The following is a 22789-nucleotide window of genomic DNA, read 5'->3' on the forward strand; positions in this document are numbered from 1 at the left end:
AAAAAGAGCCGGCTCTTTCGGCTCCGAACCGGCTCTTCAGGTTGTTTTGTTGCTTTAATTAATTTATTATTAACAATAATATAAAATTATGCACAAAAGGAATTACTAACATAAAAACAAGTGGTTTTATTTATATATGTTTATATATAAATATATGCGGTGGCCCCTAGAGACAAAACACGTACAAACTCCAAAACACATTTCTAGCATGAACTGAACTTCCAAAGCAGAGCTACTAGATCACTTAAATTACACAATTGAAAGCATGTGTGTATTGTTTGTGTATTTATACACAGGCACTCATATATATATTCAAATAATTTAAAAAAAAGTTCATTTACCTGTTATTACCACACACCAAATCCGGTCGTTGGTACTTGCTGGCTTGTGTAGCCACAAGATAACAAAGGCTCAACACTGCGCCCAGCATCCTGGAGCACTTCTGTTGTCTTTTGTACGTGTTTTGAGTTTTTATATGCTTCTGAGTTTTTATATGCTTCTGAGTTTTTACGTGCTTCGGAGTTTGTACGTGTTTTTACGTGTTTTGGAGTTTGTACGTGTTTTTACGTGTTTTGGAGTTTGTACATGCTTCAGAGTTCGTACGTGATTTGAAGTTTGTATGTGCTTTGTCTCTAGGGGCCACCGTAAATATACTTTTATTTATTCACTCCACATAAAATGTAATAAATAAATCATATAATACAAAAATCAACTATTCACATTTCAAGTTTTAACTATTTAAATTTCAGCTTTTTCCTTTCACAAATTTAAAGTGAAAAGAACACAAAACACTGCAAACCACAACACAATTAAATATAAATTATAATAATATGAAAACTAAAAGAACATGCATATTCTCTGTCATATGGACCTGCATGAATAAACTTTCTCAATCCTTTATCTCTTTCTTAAGGTCTTAAGTTTTGTTGTTTTTATGTTTTTATGTTTTACAAAAAAAAAACTTCACATTTTTTATATTTTTAAACGAAAGTGACATGCAAGGATATTTTTCTTTAGTGATGTTGCTTCAGCAATCTCAAATACTAATTATTCTGGGAATTTTTATGGTCAAACTATGTGATTTTCCAAATGTGTGTGTGCGCGAGGTTGTCCTCTCTCTGTGCCGCCAAGATTTTATTTTGGTGCTGAGTTTGATTGTTTGTGGCATTTTTTTAAATGTAACATTTCTTTTAGTCTGAAATTCTTTTACTTTTTTTCACATACATGTCCTGTGTCTTCTACATGTCCTCTGCATGTGCCACTAAATCATACATTTATAACTAAAAGTAAACAGGAAATATAATATAAATATAATAAAATGGAAATAATAACTCATCCTTTCTCCAACACAACCAGCAAATGCACTCAGTATTTAATCATTTCTTTATTTTTGCATATGAAGTATAAATAAGTATTCCAACATGAATCACTTAAATTGATTATTATGTTTAATTTGAGGACATCGACCTGGTGTTAGAGACAGTTTATAAGTTACACCAGCAAGCAAAGCTGTAGTTTGTGGCCTGATTTTCCGATTGTCATGTGATCGTGATGGAGCCGTTAAAGCTTTGAATGTGTCACTTCAAAGAAATGAGACATTTTGTAGGTTTTGGCCTGTTTTAGTGACAGAACAGGGAGCAGGGTCATTTTTATCTCAAACAGTTTATTGATGGAATAAATCTTACTCTCATTTATGAGAATAAGAAGTGACTCAAACACATACTTTCTTCAATTAATTATAAAAATGTCTTTAGCTTAGCTTGTAGTTAGAGCTGGGTTAGGCGACCCTAACCATCCCTCAGGTTCCTGGGGACTTCCCATGATGCACTGAGAGGTGCACTTTGCCCTCCACTCCCTCTTTTGTTCGTGTTTCGTTCCTCTTTTCTCTTTCTCCTCATTTACTGACTTGTCACTGCTGACCGTGGATCTGTTGGAGGTCTCTTCCTATTCCTCAGCCGTGTTGTAGCGTCTTCACCTGACACTATAAAACACCTACAGGTGTCTCTAATGAGCTGCAGCTGTATGAACTCTGCATGTGCTTGCAGGACCATCAAGCTGTGGGATCTGGAGAAGTTTACGATGATCGGCTCGTTGGAGGGCGACACGACTCCGGTCAGGTGAGTTTTTCCCCGTTGCAGCAGGGTGTAACTGGAATGTGACCTCTGACCCCTGTCCCTGTGGTTTCAGGTGTATATGTTTTAGCCCAGATGGCTCCTGCCTGTACAGCGGCGCCACGGACTCGCTGCGGGTCTTCGGCTGGGAACCGGACCGCTGCTTTGACGCGGTGCCGGTGAGCTGGGGAAAGGTGTCTGACCTCGCCATCTGCAACCAGCAGCTGGTGTGTAGCTCCGCCCACCGCTCAGTAACAGTACTGTGCAGAAGTTTTAGGTAATCTTAATCTTCCACCTTCTCCACATGTCAGATCGGCGTGTCTCATCAGCTGTCGAGTGTGTCGTCCTACGTGGTCGATCTGAAGAGGGTAAAGAAGAGCGGTGGCGCCGTGATCCAGGGGATCATCCAGGACGACCAGCCGCTCACAGAGCCGAAGAAGGACCCCAAAGGAGCGGCACTGCGAAAGAACTACGAGAGACCCACGACCACCTGCAGATCGCAGAGGTACGGCACACTGAGAGACAGGAGAAAATACTCCAGATACTGCAAGTACTGACTCCTGGATTTAAAGTTTTATACATGAGCCACTGGTTTCATTCATCAAACACTCAGATCACATGTCATATATATATATATATATATATAATAAAATATATATATATATATATATATATATATATATATAATAATATATATATATAATAATATATATATATATATATATAAAATCTTATTTGACTTCAGTGGAAAAGTTTCGCTTCCAGATTCTTTAATAAAAGTAAATAAAGTAAAAAATTTGCAGTTTTTCTTCTAAAAACAAACAAACAAATGTTTGTGATGTCTTCAGGTTGAAGCACCGTTCAGAGTCTGACAGGCGGAGCCCCGAAGGGGAGAGGCGGAGCCCTAGCGAGGACGAGGCGGACGAGAAGCTGTCGTCTGCTGAGATCCACAACGCCGAGGACTACAAGGCCATCTTCCAGCCAAAGAGCGCCATCTGTAGGTGGACCCGGAGCATCGCAGCTCAGATGTTGAATAAAGAATACAGTTATACGTACATACAACGAGATCTGTGAAATATTGCTATTGAAAAGGACGCTGAGTTCATCTTTAATCAACACTGCACCAACAAAATCTGTGTTTAGTTTCCCCGAAAGCTTCTATTTCCTCACCTGTTGATCCACCTGCAGCATCGCCATCAGTTCTGCTCTGGCTGATTTTGAGAAGCAGGCCATATTTGAAAAGTGAGAGGAGTAAACATTACTCGCTGTAAGAGCCAAACAGGATGGGAGGATCTGATTGGTTCTTTGTGCCTTTTTAAAATATTCATCCTAATGAGGACAAAGACACTCTCGTCATTTCTTCTTTTGTTTTCATGTCGTCACATTTATTTTGCAGTCTGAGCTCCTCGTTCTCCTCTCTTCCAGCTCGCACTCCTCCTAAGATGTCGGAGCCTTTTCCCGCTCCTCCAGAGGACGGTGAGTCCAGCACAGCTTCACGTTTCTGTGAGACATCAGGAGACGACGCGCCTCCGACGTGTCAGTTTATAGATGAAACACGAACAATAAATCACGTGTTCGACAGTGAAAAACACACGACACAAAAACACACGACAGAGGTGTTTCAGCTCCTGTTTTGTGGTTACTGGGTCGTTTCCTGATGATTTCTTCTTCTGCTCAGAGTCCATTTTGGCGATCAGCCGGCAGCTGAAGGACATCAAGTCTAATTTTCCTGATAAACAGCAGGTCAGTGAACGCAGCAGCCGTGTGTCTGTGTGGAAACATGGACGCCTTAGGACAGCGGACTATAAATGCAACGAACCTATCAGAGCTCAAATACCTGCTGTTTACAACAAAGTAGTCCTCCAGCCGCTCGGTTTTCTCTTTCTTTAGTTAAAGATTTTTCTTTGTCTTCAGAAAATCGGTTTAATTCAAAACCATCTAAAACCTTTAACAGCTGTGTGACTTTGGTCTGAGTGCGGTTATATGAGAGGTTTTATGAGTCTAAATTAACAACTAAAATGATGTGTGAGAAATTATTTTGTAATAAGGCCCTGACCCAGATGAAGAAGGGTCACGAGACCATCGGGCTGAACGTGGCCGACTTCCTGCCCGTGAGTGCACGCGTCAGTGTTTTTAGATTCTCGCGACAGCTTTGATGATGAGAATAAAGCTGAACGTGTGTGGTCGGTCAGTCTTCACCCAACCACAGATCTGGAGCCCTGAGTGACGAGGAGGCCCTGACCCAGATGAAGAAGGGTCACGAGACCATCAGGCTGAACGTGGCCGACTTCCTGCCCGTGAGTGCACGCGTCAGTGTTTTTAGATTCTCGCGACAGCTTTGATGATGAGAATAAAGCTGAACGTGTGTGGTCGGTCAGTCTTCACCCAACCACAGATCTGGAGCCCTGAGTGACGAGGAGGCCCTGACCCAGATGAAGAAGGGTCACGAGACCATCAGGCTGAACGTGGCCGACTTCCTGCCCGTGAGTGCACGCGTCAGTGTTTTTAGATTCTCGCGACAGCTTTGATGATGAGAATAAAGCTGAACGTGTGTGGTCGGTCAGTCTTCACCCAACCACAGATCTGGAGCCCTGAGTGACGAGGAGGCCCTGACCCAGATGAAGAAGGGTCACGAGACCATCAGGCTGAACGTGGCCGACTTCCTGCCCGTGAGTGCACGCGTCAGTGTTTTTAGATTCTCGCGACAGCTTTGATGATGAGAATAAAGCTGAACGTGTGTGGTCGGTCAGTCTTCACCCAACCACAGATCTGGAGCCCTGAGTGACGAGGAGGCCCTGACCCAGATGAAGAAGGGTCACGAGACCATGTGTGTGACGCTGAGCAGCCGACTGAAGAACCTGCAGACGGTCCGAGGGGTGTGGACCCGAGACGGCATCAAGGTGAGGCTGACACACCGGTACCAGCAGCTCGCACGTGTGTGAGAAGGTCATGACCGTTTGGCGGTCTTCTGCCCGGATACAGCCGGGCAGCTCATTCATGCAGCTCCTTCTTTTATTGTTTTGTTTTCAGTTCGTTTGTGTCAATCAAAATATTTTCAAACTGCTCTTTGTTTGTGTGCAGATCGCTCTTGACACCGCCGTCTCCATGAATGATCCGTCCATAGTCGTGGACATCCTGAACATCATCAACCCCCAGCCGTGAGTCTCACACACACACACTCGTTTTCATATCTTAGTGAGGACATCTCATTGACATCATGCTTTAGAGAGCCGCTTACCCAAACCATGAAAAATGAACGCCTACTCGTAACCCTGAGGATTTGAGCCTCAATAATGCATTCAAGCTCGTGGGGACAGGCACTTTGTCCTCACAGGTGACTGTTGGTCCCCACAAGTATAGTAACATTTCAAGTTTCGGTCCTACAAAGCTGTCTAAACAGGTACACACTCACACACACAAACCCGTTTCTACATCTTTGTGAGAACCCTAAGTCACACCTTGGCTTGGCTGCTCCTCAGGGAGGAGAGTTTCACACATCTATCCAGTCAAGTTAAATGACTAATTACTGTAGAGCAGGGGTGTCAAACTCAGATACACAGTGGGCCAAAATTCAAAACTGGAACAAGGTCGCGGGCTAACGTTAATATTTATTGAAAAAAAAAAAATCTTCCTCCAGATATAAGAATGAATCTTTTCTTATGGACTCAAACAAGTTTTGCTGAAAAACTGAATATGGAACAAGCAAAGCTTAATACTAAACAATATATATATTAGCTGTATAATACCAGTAGGCCAGCTCTGATAGTAATTTGGTATGGCTTCGCGGGCCAAATGTAATTAGTCTGTGGGCCAAATTTGGCCCACGGGCCAGAGTTTGACACCTATGCTGTAGAGCCTAAAGTTGTGCGCCGCTTGTTTAATTAAAGACACAAAGAAATCTGCTTATTCTGCAACAATAGGCCAAACGCAGTCTTCTTCAGCTCTGTTTATGTAGCTTTTATGAAACTGATTTTCCATAGTACAAGTAGAATTTAATTTTTCTTTGCTCTCCAGTATAAATGCAATAATTTGCAGGCTTTTTACTGAAACTCTCACAATGCAACACTCAATGCTCAGAGCTTCATATATCAACAGCTCTGAAAATATCTTCTTTTTTAAAGTAATGTAGGACAGGATCTCTCACTCTCTGTGTCTCAAAAAAAACCCAACTAAACTGGCAATCACCACTAAACAAATGAAAGTAGTTTATGGCTTTTTTATCAGCTGCATTTCTTTCATTTATGTATTGATCCCATTGTTTATTGGTAATGCTTTTAGGTCACTGTTTTAGCATGTCTGCCTCACACTCCATTTAAACAGTTTAACAGATAGTGGGAGGAAGGTGGCATTGGAGTTTGTTGGGTGCTCCTTCTGAGACCGATCTGTTGCAGTCTGTTTGGCCACAGCTGTGGGTGCCTTCTTTGCTGATCGCTTTATTCTCTCTTCTAGCATACTCCTTAATCTTATCCAATTTCAGTTTATCCAACAACAGATGCAGCCTGTGATCCACTCATTTTAAGCATTCAACATAAGCAGCATGCCAAAATCCAAAACAAAGGCAACAGCAATTCCTTCAAACTCAGGTGAACGCCTGCAGAGCCACAGCACACACACACACCAAACCGAATAGCAAACGTAGCGGTGGGCGTGTCACAAAAACATCTTCGTATGGTCAGAATCCAAACTGCGTTCAAACAAACAATACGCAGCACAAAAACACAGTTTACATACCACCGTCGTCTTCTCCTTATCTGTCAGACTAGCCGATTTTATGGGTGTAGTGTAGTGATGGGATTTCCGGCTCTTTTTAGAGAGCCGGCTCTTTCGGTTCGGCTCACTAAAAAGAGCCGGCTCTTTCGGCTCCGAACCGGCTCTTCAGGTTGTTTTGTTGCTTTAATTAATTTATTATTAACAATAATATAAAATTATGCACAAAAGGAATTACTAACATAAAAACAAGTGGTTTTATTTATATATGTTTATATATAAATATATGCGGTGGCCCCTAGAGACAAAACACGTACAAACTCCAAAACACATTTCTAGCATGAACTGAACTTCCAAAGCAGAGCTACTAGATCACTTAAATTACACAATTGAAAGCATGTGTGTATTGTTTGTGTATTTATACACAGGCACTCATATATATATTCAAATAATTTAAAAAAAAGTTCATTTACCTGTTATTACCACACACCAAATCCGGTCGTTGGTACTTGCTGGCTTGTGTAGCCACAAGATAACAAAGGCTCAACACTGCGCCCAGCATCCTGGAGCACTTCTGTTGTCTTTTGTACGTGTTTTGAGTTTTTATATGCTTCTGAGTTTTTATATGCTTCTGAGTTTTTACGTGCTTCGGAGTTTGTACGTGTTTTTACGTGTTTTGGAGTTTGTACGTGTTTTTACGTGTTTTGGAGTTTGTACATGCTTCAGAGTTCGTACGTGATTTGAAGTTTGTATGTGCTTTGTCTCTAGGGGCCACCGTAAATATACTTTTATTTATTCACTCCACATAAAATGTAATAAATAAATCATATAATACAAAAATCAACTATTCACATTTCAAGTTTTAACTATTTAAATTTCAGCTTTTTCCTTTCACAAATTTAAAGTGAAAAGAACACAAAACACTGCAAACCACAACACAATTAAATATAAATTATAATAATATGAAAACTAAAAGAACATGCATATTCTCTGTCATATGGACCTGCATGAATAAACTTTCTCAATCCTTTATCATCTGCAACTGAAAATAGTTGTGGATGATTACTATACCTTTCTAATGTTGTTGTCCCTGCCTCTCTTTCTCTCTCTCTGGCTCTGTTCCTGTGCTACTGAGTGTAACTACCGCCCCTCCCCCCTCTGCCCAGCCTAAAGCACAAGGCTCGCGTGCAGAGTGAAGCGGAAAAAAAGTGCGAGAGAGAGGCTGAGAGAAAGAAAAAAAAAAAACCCACGTGACGGCTCGCGATAAGGAGCCGGCTCGCGTCGTTCACGTCAAAGAGCCGGCTCTAAGAGCCATTTCGTTCGCGAACGACCCATCACTACTTGATTGAGATCTGGGTTTTCTTTCCTAATATTTTTGAGCTCTTCCATGAGTTCTGAGTTGTCTTTCCTACTTTTTTTGAGCTCTTCCCTGAGCTCTGTGTTGTCTTTCCTGCTATATTCGAGCTCTTCCATGAGCTCTGCGTTTTCCTTCCTACTACTTTTTAGCTCTTCCATGAGTTCTGAGTTGTCTTTCCTACTATTTCTGAGCTCTTGCTTGAGATCTGCATTTTCTTTCCTAATATTTTTGAGCTCTTCCCTGAGATCTGCGTTGTCTTTCCAACTATTTTTGAGCTCTTGCATGAGATCTGCGTTTTCTTTCTTAATATTTTTGAGCTCTTCCCTTTGTTTTGCATTTCTTCTACGGTTGTGCTCAAATTGAAGCACTACGTCTCTGTGAATTTGAGACAGTCTCATCTCACTAGCCTCAAGCTGCACTCTTAGTGACTCATCTCCACTATCGCTTCCAGAAGATAAGTTATTTAATGACTCCTGTGGCATTTTTTTAAAGGTTTAAAGCACCGTGTCACAGGTTAAATACGTATTAGCTTTGTCTAAAACAACTGGCTGTTTCTGAAAATGCTCCAATGTAAACTGTTAAAGGAGCTCCCTATTTAAGGACTAGCAGAGAACGTGAAGTCGACCGTGACGTCAGAATGGTCCTTTGTGAAGATCAAAGGATCAAAGAGCGGGGTGCGTTCCAAGATGGCCGAGTAAGTACACGCTGGTCGTGTCCAAATTCAAGGGCTACATCCTCCTGAGGCCGCATTTGTAGACCGATTACGTCACAGCGACGCGCCGAAGGCTGTCCAAATTCGTAGGCTGTGTCCCAATTCAGGGTCTGCACGCTTGAAGTACGCGCACTACGCGTACTACGTACGGTGCGTACTATAAGTACAAGAATCTTTATCTTTATCTGTTGTACAGTGTCCTTGGGTGCTTTGAAAGGCGCTATTTAAATAAAATGTATTATTATTATTATTAAGAAGTGCAGAAGTGAGAGGCTTGTGAAATGGGACGGTCTAGCCTTCGTCTCGCTGTTCAGGTTGCCTAGCAACCATGATACTAATCGCGAGAAACGTTACATGCATGAAGGAGAAAGGAGATGTGACATAAATGAAGGAGAAAAAAATGTTTTGTTGGTCATTCATTTTTGTCATGACATCACTTTGATCAGTTGAGTATCTGAGGCTGAGACCACAGGACTGTAAAACATGATTGTTGGGCTTCATTTCTGTACTGAACAGTCATTTCAAGATTAGTTAGTAAATAACAATTAGCTAATGTTGTTCATGAGACTAAAATCATCTCCCTGTGGTAATGTAAATATAATATGGCCAATATTATAGTATTGTCAGATTATTATGAGTGATATATATACACACACACACACTCACACACATACATATATATACACACACACACACACATATATATATATATGTGTGTGTATATATGTGTGTGTGTGTGTGTGTGTATATATATATATATATATGTGTGTGTGTGTGTGTGTGTATATATATATGTGTGTGTGTGTATATATATATGTATATATATATATATATATATATATATATATATATATATATATATATATATATATATACATATATATATGTAACTGCACAAAAAATACTGCAGTACATTACACATTAACAAATCAGTGCGAATGCTGATTAAGCATTATGAAAAATGTAGTGTAGTCCTTATTATGCCATTGTACAACAAAAGCACACGAGTGAGAAGAAAGCAATCGTTGCAAATGTCATACATTATTTGATAGATGTAAGCTGTATGAATATGATATTACTAAAGACAATTTACTCATAGGTGATTTAGACTCATTGACGTACTGTTGCTGTCCCCAGAAAGGCAAAGTAACTAACATTCTTCGACTTTTTCCGCATGTAAAAGGAAATTGCATTTGTGATGAGATGATGGATTGTATGTTTGTCGGGAAATTTTTGGGAAGAAAAATGAGGAAATATTTGCTCTATTTCAGCATTTTCAAACACTGGTTCAACTTGGACAACTTGATTAGTGTTTCAGTTTGGTTTCCACATTCACAAAATCGTTTCAGTTTTAATTATTTCTCAAAAGTCTATTTTTTTAAATATTTATTTTAGTAAACAACATTATTTTTCACAACTAATTTTAGCTTTTAGTTTCGTTTTAGTTTAACCTGGGAAGAAGCACAGGCGTTACAGGGAGCAGCAGTTTCCACCTTTTAATCACCCGCTATTTACATCCAACCAGCAGGTGGCGGTAATGCATCTCTAAGCTTCTTCGCTGACCGCCAATAAATTCAAGAGTAGAGGGGCTTTTATGTTGGAAATACTAACCGGAAGTCATCTGGATATCGTGTGACTTGACCTTTTCTTCAGGTTGAAGCCAGCGATGGTACTCTTTGTTAAGTAACGTGGTGGTAAACGTTGCTTTCAGACAAGATTTGCTCATTTAAATAGCCGCTGTCGCCGTGTCTGCCGTCATTTGTTCATACAAGTTAAAGAAGCGGTCGAACTTCGCTTGTGGGACTACTTAAATCGCAGTTCGCTGACGCTGGTGTGTTGGCTGCAGTTCGAGGGGGGATGTCTCTTCACGGCAAAAGAAAAGAAATCTACAAATACGAAGCGCCATGGACGGTGTACGCCATGAACTGGAGCGTCCGTCCGGACAAACGGTTTCGGTTGGCTCTCGGCAGCTTCGTGGAGGAATACAACAACAAGGTGCGCAGTGTGGTTTGGGCCGCCAGCAGCTAACGCAGCGTTGACGAATTAATGCTAATGCTAGCTGCCCTAGCGTACAATAACAATGTCCGATCTGTTGTTATTTACCAGTAAAACTAAAACAACAACAGTGGGCATATGTGTTAATAACCAGCGCGTCTTTTGTTGTGTATTACTAATAATATCCCTTAGTAACGCCACTATAAATGGATAATTCTAACTCCGAACCCCCTTGGGAACAGTCATTTGGTTTCATTCCCGATATATCAGGTCGTCTGTTTGATATGACAGGAGCTGTTTTCCCTCCTGCACAGGTTCAGCTGGTGGGTCTGGAGGAAGAGAGCTCAGAGTTTGTCTGCAGGAACACATTTGACCACCCTTACCCCACCACCAAGATCATGTGGATCCCAGACACGAAGGGGGTCTATCCAGACCTGCTGGCCACCAGTGGGGACTACCTGCGCATTTGGAGGGTAAGAATACAGATAACTGTGTTTTATATAGGAAAATCCTGAACACGCTACAAAGAGAACAAGTAAAATATAATAGATAATATGAATTAAAACCGCGAGTTTCCAAAAGTGATTTAAAAGAAAACGGCAAACAAGACACGGTTAGAGTAGTATGTTGTGAGCAAAGGGGTCACCACACAGGAACGAGGGTGTTGGAAGACATGTATGAGTACAGCGTGATAGTGGTGAGGATCAGCTCTGTGCCCCTTCTTGTTTGCACTGGTGATGGACAGGCTGAGAGATGAGGTTAGACAGGCGCATCCATGGACTGTGATGTTCACATGATATCGTGATCTGTAGTGAGAGAAGGGAGCAGGTGGAAGAGAGTCTGGAGAAGTGGAGGTATGTTCTAGAGAAGATTAAATTATTAGAAGAATCAAAACAGAATATATGTGAGTGAATGAGAGGGTGACACGTGTAACAATGAAGACGCAAGCAGCATAGGTAGGCAAGAGAAGTGAAGAAGAGAGTGCAGGCAGGGGGAAGGGAGTGGAGATGAGTTTCAGGGGTGATTTGTAGCACAAGGATAGGAGGAGTGAGAGGGGAGGTTTACAGAGTGATAGTGAGATTAGACATGATTAGAAATGAGTACATCCGAGGGAAAGCTCAGGTTGAGTGGTTTGGAGCCAGATTTAAAGAGGCAAGGCTGAGATGGTTTGGACATGTCCATAGGGAGTGATGGCGAATATTGGTCAAAGGAGGCCTGAATATGGAGCTGCTAGACAGGAGTAAAATAGGAGGACTACAGAGAGAAGATTCGTAGATGTAATGAGAAAGGACATGCAGAGGGTTGGTGTGACAGAAGAGGATGCTTAGAGACAGGGTGAGATGGAGAGAGATGAGCTGCTGTGCTCTAAAAGCAGCAGTTGAAAGATGAAGAATAACAGGGAAGAGATCAAGATGACATCTCTTTATGACCTACTGGCTTTTAGAGTGATCATTAAATATTTTTAATACCTACTATTATGTTTTAAGTTGTACTCTAAAACAGACGGGGAGTAAGTCACCTGATTAAATGTAAGAGCCTGTGGGGCGAAGAAGAATTTGCATTAATTTAACTGGGATGAAATGAATGCACGATTCTGCTTGTTAAAGTCTTAGGAGATAAAATGAGCAGATAACAAATGTAACTGGAGGATCAGACAGCCAATTGTGTTAACAAATAAGAGCTATTTTGTGTCTCTGCACTATGGAGCTTTGCTGTTGTTAAAAAAATATATATTAATAACACATCAATGACCCACATTTTACTTCTTTATTATGAACTGAAAGTGTCCCGCTGTTCTAACTATTACCTCATGGAACAAATGCATGATTTAATCCTCTTTAGTTGCTAAAAACATATCCAGCTGTTTTAAAAGCAGGAAATATTACATTTGTGAATTGTTGAGGACTTTTAAGAAGATGCATTTGGTCTTTTTTTTTTTTTATGTTTTCATAGCAAAAGTAAAAACGGTATTTCCAGCCTTATTTAACTTGTCTGCTGCTGAAATGCACAACTGCATGTAAAAGGACTAAAATATTTTTTTCGTCCTGGAGGCTGGCTGGTGGCACATTAGCTGGTAGCACTTGTTGTATAAGTACTTGGGTTTGTGTTGCAGGTCAGCGACACAGAAACACGTCTTGAATGTTTGCTGAATAACAACAAGAACTCAGACTTCTGCGCTCCCCTCACCTCCTTTGACTGGAATGAAGTCGATCCTAATCTACTTGGTAAGTAACCCAGTATGTCATAAACTGTAAAGAGTTACTAAATTGAATGTAGTTTTTCTTTCTTTTGTGACCTTTGAAATCGTTAAGCTTTGTTGCTTTTTCTGCAGGTACTTCCAGTATTGACACCACCTGCACAATCTGGGGGTTGGAAACCGGCCAGGTGTTGGGACGAGTTAACCTTGTGTCTGGACACGTGAAGACCCAGCTGATCGCCCACGACAAAGAGGTGTGTGTGTTTGGAGCCCAGAGGTGATCCCTGTGTTGCTGTGTATGCACAGGAATATTTAATTGAATCCAGCTGTTTGTCTCTGCAGGTGTATGACATCGCGTTCAGCCGTGCAGGAGGTGGTAGAGACATGTTCGCCTCTGTTGGAGCCGATGGATCCGTCCGCATGTTTGACCTGCGACACCTCGAGCACAGCACCATCATCTACGAGGACCCCCAGCACCACCCGCTCCTCCGTCTCTGCTGGAACAAACAGGACCCCAACTACCTGGCCACGATGGCCATGGACGGCATGGAGGTGGGTTTGCTTTAAAATACTATAACACTTTTTTTTGTTTGTTTGTTTTAGGGAGCAAAAAAAGTAACATTTAGATTTTTTGGGGCATGTAATTATCAAAGTACCTCTTCCAGAGTTTTCCATTAAATACCTCAGCAGAAGGAGATTCCCAGAAAGACCTTAGCCATTTTGTAACATCAGGCCACATTTTATCTGTTTGAGGAAAATAGTTTTATTATTATTTAATTTGAAATCTTTTTGTTTAATAGGTGGTTATCCTGGACGTACGCGTGCCCTGCACTCCAGTGGCTCGGCTGAACAACCATCGCGCTTGTGTTAACGGCATCGCGTGGGCACCGCACTCCTCATGTCACATCTGCACCGCAGGTAAGCAAACTGCAAGCAGGCCTTCAGTAAAATTAGAACCACTCACGGAGATGTGTGATCTCAGGTACCGCTAAGACGTAAAATAACACACTTCAGTGTTTAACTAGAAGTTTATATTTGTGTTTTTAAAGGCTTGTAAGATACCAATATGCTGGATTTTGATTTGTAATATTAACTTATCTTTTCTTAGAAACAGAAAACCAGGACTCATGCTACAAAGTCATTCACTTGTATTTTGATATGCTTAAGACAAATAGCGACATATACAATATGAAAAAAACTACGTGTGGGTAATTTAACCATTTAGTGGGGCTTTATCCTTCAGTGGGAAATTTGTGAAATGTTGTGCTTGGCCCATTAAATACTGTTGTTCCATTTCCACAAACTACAAACACGCTCCATCTACCACAAGCAGCAGACTTCAAGCACACTACAAAAAAGTGTAACAGTCATGATTATTTGGCCATCAAATCTCCACCTGTCCATGTCTGTAACGGGCTATAATTGAGGCTTTTGACTGTAGTCGTATGTCCTGCTTCTGATGTTAGGGGCCATGAAATGTTTAATTGGTGCATTATGTAAAAGATTATAACATGCTATTTTATTTTTGTGGTTTTATGATATTTGGCAAACAGCTTCGACCATATTTGAGCAAGGGAGGTGCATTACCTACTGCCAAGCAACAGTGAAAACAAGCGACACAGCATGCAAAAACCCAAAGTTCACTTTCATTTATTTGTCTTCACATTTTTTTTTACAAAACTTTTTTTTTTTAGATTTCTTTTTAAATGTCAAAACATCTAGATTAACATGCAAAAACAGATTTGATCGGTCTTTGTTCGTTTCTTCAGAATTTTTAATTTGAAATAGCAAACTGTGTCCGTTCTTTGAATTATTTTGGTTTAGGAAAAATGCAAATAGATAAATACTGAATGTTGCACTCACTCCCCACGCCGTGAGCGGGGGTTTCCCCTTATAGCCAAAATGTTTGCTGGATGAGGATATGGAGCGAAATAGTGCATGGTTTATTTACCAAATTTCCTCTTGTGGGACAATTAAATGATTATTCTATTCTATTTACAGTTTATTGTAGATGTTTTGCAGACCGTGAGGTTGAGATAACAAACATTAGAATTATCGGAAATTCCTTTTCTTGACAGTGTCAGGCTGTTTCTTTATGGGTGGTTTTTCTGTACCGAGTCTCACGTATTTTAGGACATGAAATATTGCATAAATGATTTGATTTGTCTTGTAAACCATGACCTTAACAAAGTGTAATGATTTTACTTTAAACACCAAAACCAACATTTGTCTACTTAAAATAAGTTTGGGCAGAAATACAAAACGATATTTAATAAAAACACTTTAGTTTTCTAAAAGTGTGTTGGGCGAGACTTCTCTTTAAAGAAGAGTGCTTTGCCTTTCCCATTTAGTTTTTTTTCTTTTTTTGTGGTAACTGAAACAACCTTCTCTTTGTTGTCAGTATGTCAGTGATTAAGTTAATAAAATCGGTCATAAAAAGCCCGTGGATAGGCCAAATATTCAGTGCAGCAGTTATCCAAATGTTGTGTTCGTTGCTGTAGAAAGTATAACAAAGATTCGATTCACGATTTAAGATGACTCTGCCGCACATCATCACGTCAGAATAGATCAGAACAGCAGTTTTCCAGCTTTAAGCCAGGGTCTGGATAGAAAGGTGCACCGTTCTTTGCTGCTTTTAAGAAAATTCAATATTAGCAGTGTGCTCATTTTGTTACATTTTCTTTAAAGTTATTTTGCCCAGCCCTGGCATAATTATGTTAGAGGAAGCACTTAAACATTTTATTTCCACCTCAGCACCGATATCTCTGCTTTGCCTGCTTCCCGGGTTTCCTTTTCTGTTCTTTTTTAAAAAAAATTCATTAATTGATTGTTTACATTTTATTGTTCCCTTTTCTTTCCGTCTCCTCTAAGCTGACGACCACCAGGCCCTGATCTGGGACATCCAACAGATGCCACGGGCCATCGAGGACCCGATCCTGGCCTACACCGCCGAAGGCGAGATAAACAACGTGCAGTGGGCCTCCACGCAGCCGGACTGGATCGCCATTTGCTATAACAACTGCCTGGAGATCCTGCGTGTGTGAAGTCACGGAGAAGGAGCGCCATTTCAGATGTGGACTTTTTTTTCCGTTCTCATTCCTACGTTTTCAAGACGAGGATGAGGTGTCGAGTGAACTCTCTGAATGTGTTTGGAATATTAAACACCTGCTCCGCAATAACCTGGTTTACAATGTTTTTTCCATGTCTTTACTGTTATATTAACCGTGTTTAAGCACTTATTTATTTTGCTCACATGGTAGTGTTCAGCAGCTGGAAGAGACACGAGTGCTTTGAGCTGCTGCGTATGAAAGTCCGATTTTTGTACTCCTCGGTGTGATTTGTAGCCAGCCGTGTGATATTCATGAAGGGTTTACCTTCTTTGTACATTTCATCTGTTTCCTTTCTAAAGGTTGATACCAGCTACTGTAGGTGCCAGAAGATGGCCTCTCTAATATGTAGGAATATGTTGTAGCCTTTCTCGTGAATGCATACCTTTTTATCGATAATTCGAGGATTAATATATTGCAGTCTTGTTTACCCTTGTGGCAATTAAAGCTGTTAAATTTGGGTGTATGTACTCTCTTCAGATGACTGTGCCCAGCCTCAAGCTTGTGACTGGTGCAACTTTTCGAAAAATGTAAAATAACCTGAGAGGGTTCATGTTGTCACTGCAGTGGTGTGTCATCATATGTTGTGTTTTAGTTCGGCTGGCGATGCTGTGAAGCAACCGTGTACAGCAGCACTCAAAACCTACCAGAGCAATGTTGTTCAACCTTTTATTGCCCCCACCCCCCCACCCCCCAATTATTCAATTATTCTCCTCTTTGTCTTATTTTTACATGTAGAAAGTTGTGCTTGGAAAGCTGCATTTTTTTTTTCATGCGTGTGAGCTGTAAAAATGGGAGGAAAAAACTTTCTGACTGTTTATGTCTGCCTCTTTTTTTGTTGTTGTTTTCAGTAATTAAAGGGTCATGTCCTTGTAGCATGCCATTACAAGACAAATTGTACATACATATAAATATATCAACTCAAGTTGTTTGTAAGACAAGTGTTCATGCCGTAGTCTTTTTTTCTTTTCATAAAGTTTAATATGGAATTTACTCAAATAAATTGTATTCCTCCATGTCTTACAAACTAAGCCTTGTGTTGCCTTATTTCTTTTTTGCCCCCCAGCTTTTGTAAGATCATTTTACTGTTGCTGCCTTTGCATGGCACGAGTTAATCTATTTAGAAAGCTACTGCTGTCAGCACATTCATCCTGCAGTTCTCAGAGAGCCAGAGCTGTCTATTTACAGTTCGGGGTCATTTTCACCTTACGCTCAGTTGCCTCTCTCCAATAAACATAATTTCAGTTTGTGTTGGTAGAAGGGTGAAAAGAGGGGGCACCCGGATTTGAACCGGGGACCTCTTGATCTGCAGTCAAATGCTCTACCACTGAGCTATACCCCCTACAAGTGCAATACTGTCATTTTCTCTTCTTAGTTGTCAGTTCCCTGATAGGTCAAAAACACTGTTCTTGTAAAAGAGGTAGCTTTTTTTTTCAGTGCAAAAAAACCTCAACATTGCACTTCCCATCAATAATTTTAAGGTCTGATACTTGCTTTTCATAAGAATTTACTACTATTCCTCCTGAAAATTCTGAAAGGTGCAGCCTTCCAATTTTAAATTGGGCTAATCTGCTCTTCCACTCAGCTTTCTGTGCAGCTGATAAATTTAGATCACTCCCTAGAAGTCACGTTATGACCACTTATGCTGGGCACATGCTTTAAATTTGTCACAGAAATTAAACATGAACTTTTCTTTTGCACTGACCCAAATTTTGAGCGGCGGATCACCACTGGCAACGGAAGCTGGGTTTCCAGGAACTGAGCTTTTTCATCAGTTTTCATGTGAAGAGTGGACAGTTTCCTTTTCACATGTCGGGTTAAGAGGAAGCCCAGGAGGATACTAAACTGGCTTCATCCTGTTGTGCACTATAAAGTTGTCCCGAGTGTGAGACTATCAACAAGGAGTTCTAGTGTGATGCCCTGAGTTCTTTGGCCACACGCGTCATACTTCCTCATCACCTGCTCCCCTTGGCTTTGCAGGATTGCTGTTTTGACACATTAGAGGACATCCAGCTGCCACTGCAAGTGACACAACAGCAAGGGGACATAAGCGGCCTTCCTTTGAGAGACCTGAAAACATCAGCCTAATTGAAAACGGTGCAGAAGTGCAAAAAAAGTTGACCTTGAATGTGAGGTTGGCCAAATTTACATCAAGATTTTTTGCTTTTATACACGTATTCTTACAACTTGTTGATCGGGCTGAGGTGTACAATATTTAGGAAAACCCGTCCTCCTAAATGACAATATATTATATATTCATTGAAAAGCTTAGCTTTAGTGTGTTCTGTTATTTTGAAGTGTTTGCAATGTTTCATTTGGCATTGCAGTTATTATCCCAGCGCTCGGGTAAGTTACTTGGAAAACAAAAGGAAGTAACTTTGCAGTGTGTCTTTAATCTAAAAAAGACAAATAACAGGAATCTGTGCTTGAAGAAGCCTTTCACAGAATTATAAATGCTTAATAGGTCATTACATTCACCCCGTGGCTGAAACTGAGAGATCATCTCGGCGCACATTTAGACGTCGTCTCTGCGCCTGTATGCGATTGACAGTTACCATCCACTTCAATTGCCACTAAGCTGATTTCCCTTTACGTGCGTCCAGGGTGCGGTTTGTCCACTGCGAGTCAAAATAACTGAGAGAACAAGTCCTTCATTGTTGGCACTTTCAGATAAACACATCAGGAGCGTTACGACACCGTGTGACCACGCTGCTTTGAGAAATAGTCGACACACGTCTGAGGTGAGCGGATAAACAAACACAGAAACGGGAGCAATCAAAGCATTCGTGACCAAAAACAAAACTGTAAGAGCTATATTTAAATGTACATGAAACTTTGGCGTTTTTTGTTTTGTTCTGTGCTGCTTCATTGTGTATATTCTAATATTTTCTCATGACACGCTTGACACGTTTTCATTCACATCAAAATGCTGCAACAGGAAATATGAGATGAAAACGACGCTTTCTCCTACGTCTGCCATAAATCGTCATCCTTCACGGTGTGTGAGACAGTTATTGCACGACTTTTTGATATTTTTAAACATACACAACAACGACAAAACACTGAACCTAAACCACTCACAGTTGTTACATTTACTAAGTGCATGGTCCTGAATGTACCTATAAATATTTGCAATATGAAAATAATTTCATTTCCAAATAGCTGATTATAGTTTTCTATGTTCAAATCTAAATGTGCAATTCTTACACAAAGTGACTGCAGATAATTCTTCAAACGTGAAACCTCTTAATTCTTTCTTGTCATTTCACTTCTCTTCAAGGACGCCTCCATGTAGGAGCGGTTGGTGTAGCTTTGAGATCCAGTGACTGCTTGGCATGTCCTGTAGATGTCAGTGCACCATCCTGCTCTTTATTGCACAGGACTTTGGGAGTGATGGGATGCTGGAGCACAAAACTACAGCAGCCTTGAGGGCATTGTTCGGTCTGTGCTTGAGAAACTCGAGACACTGTGTACCCTCTGTGATGTGAAAGGCAAGGCATCCCACGCTCCACAGCAGCATCTGAACAGGAGAGGAGGTTTAAATGGGAAGGAAGTACCGATGTGGGGAAAATATGGCTGTACTGTCCAAAGTACCAGGCTGTAGGGTGTGAGGGTCAGTGATAGCTCTTCTAGCTGCCCGGCAGGACAGGATCAGACACATGCCTCTGGATCTCCTGCATTTCTGTGGAGATCTCCAGGTGCTCCGGGAGAGAGGGGAAGCGCTGGATGCCGCACAGAAGTCCCGAAGGCTCTTGGTCTCCAGAGCAGAAGATCTGAGGAGGAGTGAGGTCGACAGAGGGTAGATGTGGTCGGTCTGCCTCTGGTGACATGGACATGGTGTCATCTGATGCCACAGTTAGATGGATCCCGCTGGACAGGGAATCCTTGGATTTGTGCTTGCAGTCAGAGTCTGGACTCTGGAAAGACAGAGAAGTATTAGTTCATACAAGATTAGATGTATGTAGTGTATAATTTAATTATATTAAATAAACGGCCTGACTGATGTTCTGCGGGACACAAAGGTCAGAATCTTTTTTAGAGTCTAATTTTAAAAAATAGTTTAATATTATGGATGTTTTGGGCTCAAAAAAAGTGCTCTGAATCCAAAAGCAAGGAAGAAAGATCCTGCATTAACTGATCTCTTGCTACAGATAATGCAAGACATAAATGATGATTGGGGCGAAAAGGCAGTCTGTTATCTTGAAACCTGGAGATAACAATCATCGTTCGACTTGTAGATTTATCAGATATCTCTGTTATTCTTTTTCCTTTCAGGATTATGGATGTCTTAAGTTCTTGTTTTCTTTTTCAACTCTGATGAACTGAATTGAATTGCTTAAATAGTTTTTCTGGCAAAAGTGTCAAAAAAAGTAATGACTATAGAGGAGCAATCTTATTGCACATAGCATATGATAAGTAAAGCACCTGGAGTAATGAGGCAGTGCTGTCGATCTGTGGTGGCTGCTTTGGAGGGACGGTGTGGATTGTGGGTGTGCCCGTGCTGTACAGTGTGGTGGGATGAGGTGGGTGAGGGCTGGGGGACACAGCGCTGTAGGCCGGAGGCACCAGAGCCATCTGTCTCTGAAGGAGCTGCAGGATCACATTAATGTCTGCAGTCATACGGGTCTCCAGTCTGGACAAGACAAGAAGATAAAGATATATGGCTTCAAGACTCTTTCACACATTTTTTCTTTGATTTCTATGATTTGATCCTGGTCAGAACACTTCTATAAAGCATTATGAGTGTTAACACACTTTTCTCTATCTGTCGCTATAGAATCATCACGATCATTCACGTGGAAGCAGGCAGGCAGTTAAAAGAAAACATACATGATGGACATTTTCAGTCTCACCCCTGACCCTTTCTTATCTCTGTTTATTTTGTTCTTACTCCTCCTTTTCTCTCACACACATGCAAAATAGCCCCATGTAGTAAGCACTCAGCTGGAAACTGATATGCAAACACAGAAAGGGTGGAGCTGAAATGCAAACACTGCCTTGGGACAACAGTGACAAATGCATCCACCTCCCAGGAGCCTCTGCACTGGGGGTATAGCTCAGTGGTAGAGCATTTGACTGCAGATCAAGAGGTCCCCGGTTCAAATCCGGGTGCCCCCTTTTTGTTTATTTCTTTAATTCTAAAACAACATAAGTCTAGCTTACCGGTTTAATTGTGACTGAAGCAGCTCCAATCGAGACTCTAGCTCACTGGGCCGATCTTCAGCACAGGGTGAAGGGTGAAAACTCGCCCTTACTGAGGATGGCCGCCTCTGGCTGTCTGAAAACTGACTTGCTCTGCGGTCTGGCCAGTAGCTATACAGGCCTGGCATGTTGATAGGGGTTGCTGCTGTGCAAAAGTAAAAGAACAATCATTTCTTGAAAAAATGTTTGTTAAAATATGCGAATGTATTACTCCACAGTTATTTTTTATTTATCTATCAGTGCTGCATTCAAACCAAAAAAAGCAAATTAAAATGGAATAAAAAATTTACATTTGTGGAGTTTTTGTGTTCTCTGTGCCTCCAAAAGTGTTTTAAGTGGATTTTACCTGAGTATGGAGGTCCTCCAAGGTCTACAGGCGGGCCGAGTCCAGCTGAAGGTCCACTGTGAGGCAGAAGGTTGACTACTGCGGATGGATAGTCTCTGGTATCACCCGCATGGGGGTACAACTCCCCTTTGCTGTGTCCTATGGGCTTCATTTCCTCATCACTAGACTGTGAACATATACTAGCACTGCTGCAGAGGTCTTCCCAATGAGATCCTGCCATTGTTCCCCGGTGGTGGTTTGACATCGAACGTGACTGATCTGGGTAAGAGTCTTCACGATCCATCCCGTCTGTCCACACAGAGTCACAGCTCAGATAGGAATAAGACAATAAGTTGATACAGGAGCATTTGGCGTTAGACCGCGTCCCTTACTCACCTGGCCTGTTTCTCCGACGCAGTGAGCTTCTCCGATGCCTTGTCAGACGATAGCCACATTCAGAGTCCCTGCCTGGGGTTGTCTGGTTTATTCTATCTACCTGATACAGATCAGCTTCAGTAATTCAAAATTACAAACCACATCTCCTGCTTAAAAGAAACATACAGCACCTTTTCCATCAGTATATTTAGAAATCTAGGTGAGATCTTTATGATTTTACCACTTAAGATTACCTCTGATACTGGTAACCACTTGTAGCGCTGTGGCACAATGCTTACTGAGTGTGTTGTTCAAATGCCCCAGTTTCAATACTGCCTCTAAACCCTCCTGCACACTTTGCCTATATTTACATGTTTGTCTGGAGGGCCCTCACATTAAGTGCTTTTCCAAACCGTTTAGTTTTAAGTTGAAACGGCACCACACTCAGAAACCAGGAAGGCTCCAGTTAGCCACTGTGATTATTTCAGGACTGACAGAGTAATATATGAAAAGAAATGTCTTTAATGGACATTTTATACATGTTTGATCACAATTTCATTGTACACATGCAATGACAATAAAGGGCAATTCTATTCTATTTATTGTACTGTTATAAATATTAGTTATAAATAACAAGAAATAACAACGTCATGAAGTCATATGGGAGCATTTTGGAAAATGTAATAGATTCATTTACTTTG

General features: G+C 41.1%; 3 protein-coding genes across 4 annotated transcripts in view; 2 read left to right on the plus strand and 1 right to left on the minus strand.

Annotated features, from left to right (window-relative positions):
* Positions 1-1968: 1968 nt before the first annotated feature.
* LOC308411332 (katanin p80 WD40 repeat-containing subunit B1-like) lies at positions 1969-5273 on the plus strand (the record flags this gene model as incomplete). Its single annotated transcript, XM_080905220.1, has 9 exons — positions 1969-2117; positions 2188-2338; positions 2423-2616; positions 2960-3108; positions 3537-3587; positions 3790-3987; positions 4086-4222; positions 4862-5011; positions 5193-5273. Exons 1-9 carry the CDS (start codon positions 2008-2010, stop codon positions 5271-5273), a joined length of 1221 nt encoding a protein of 406 aa, XP_080761346.1. The 5' UTR covers positions 1969-2007.
* A 5228-nt stretch (positions 5274-10501) lies between these two features.
* On the plus strand, positions 10502-16868 carry dcaf7 (ddb1 and cul4 associated factor 7). The gene is made up of 7 exons (XM_080904344.1): positions 10502-10882; positions 11197-11355; positions 12996-13107; positions 13215-13333; positions 13422-13631; positions 13880-13997; positions 15951-16868. The coding sequence occupies exons 1-7, from the start codon at positions 10745-10747 to the stop codon at positions 16121-16123; spliced, it is 1029 nt and encodes a 342-aa protein (XP_080760470.1). The 5' UTR covers positions 10502-10744; the 3' UTR covers positions 16124-16868.
* Positions 16703-22789, minus strand: part of kcnh6a (potassium voltage-gated channel, subfamily H (eag-related), member 6a) — a 28102-nt gene continuing 22015 nt past the window's right edge. The window contains exons 12-16 of one of the 2 annotated variants that reach the window (XM_080904343.1): positions 22110-22209; positions 21735-22022; positions 21350-21530; positions 20612-20819; positions 16703-20103 (exon numbers count right to left, since the gene is read on the minus strand). In XM_080904343.1, coding sequence (XP_080760469.1) covers positions 19816-20103; positions 20612-20819; positions 21350-21530; positions 21735-22022; positions 22110-22209 — 1065 coding nt within the window. In that variant the 3' untranslated portion in view covers positions 16703-19815. Of the gene's footprint in view, positions 20104-20611; positions 20820-21349; positions 21534-21734; positions 22023-22109; positions 22210-22789 lie in introns of both variants that reach the window. The other variant, XM_080904342.1, reaches the window with a different exon arrangement.

Source organism: Rhamphochromis sp. 'chilingali' (genome assembly GCF_963969265.1).
Source record: "Rhamphochromis sp. 'chilingali' genome assembly, chromosome: 15".
Lineage (NCBI taxonomy): Eukaryota > Metazoa > Chordata > Actinopteri > Cichliformes > Cichlidae > Rhamphochromis > Rhamphochromis sp. 'chilingali'.

Bases quoted from the DNA above. Each gene is read 5' to 3' on its own strand.
- dcaf7 (XM_080904344.1), top strand. From the start codon at position 10,745: ATGTCTCTTCACGGCAAAAGAAAAGAAATCTACAAATACGAAGCGCCA. The intron at 10,883-11,196 runs GTGCGCAGTGTG...CCTCCTGCACAG, and splicing joins TGGAGGAATACAACAACAAG to GTTCAGCTGGTGGGTCTGGA. The intron at 11,356-12,995 runs GTAAGAATACAG...TTTGTGTTGCAG, and splicing joins ACTACCTGCGCATTTGGAGG to GTCAGCGACACAGAAACACG.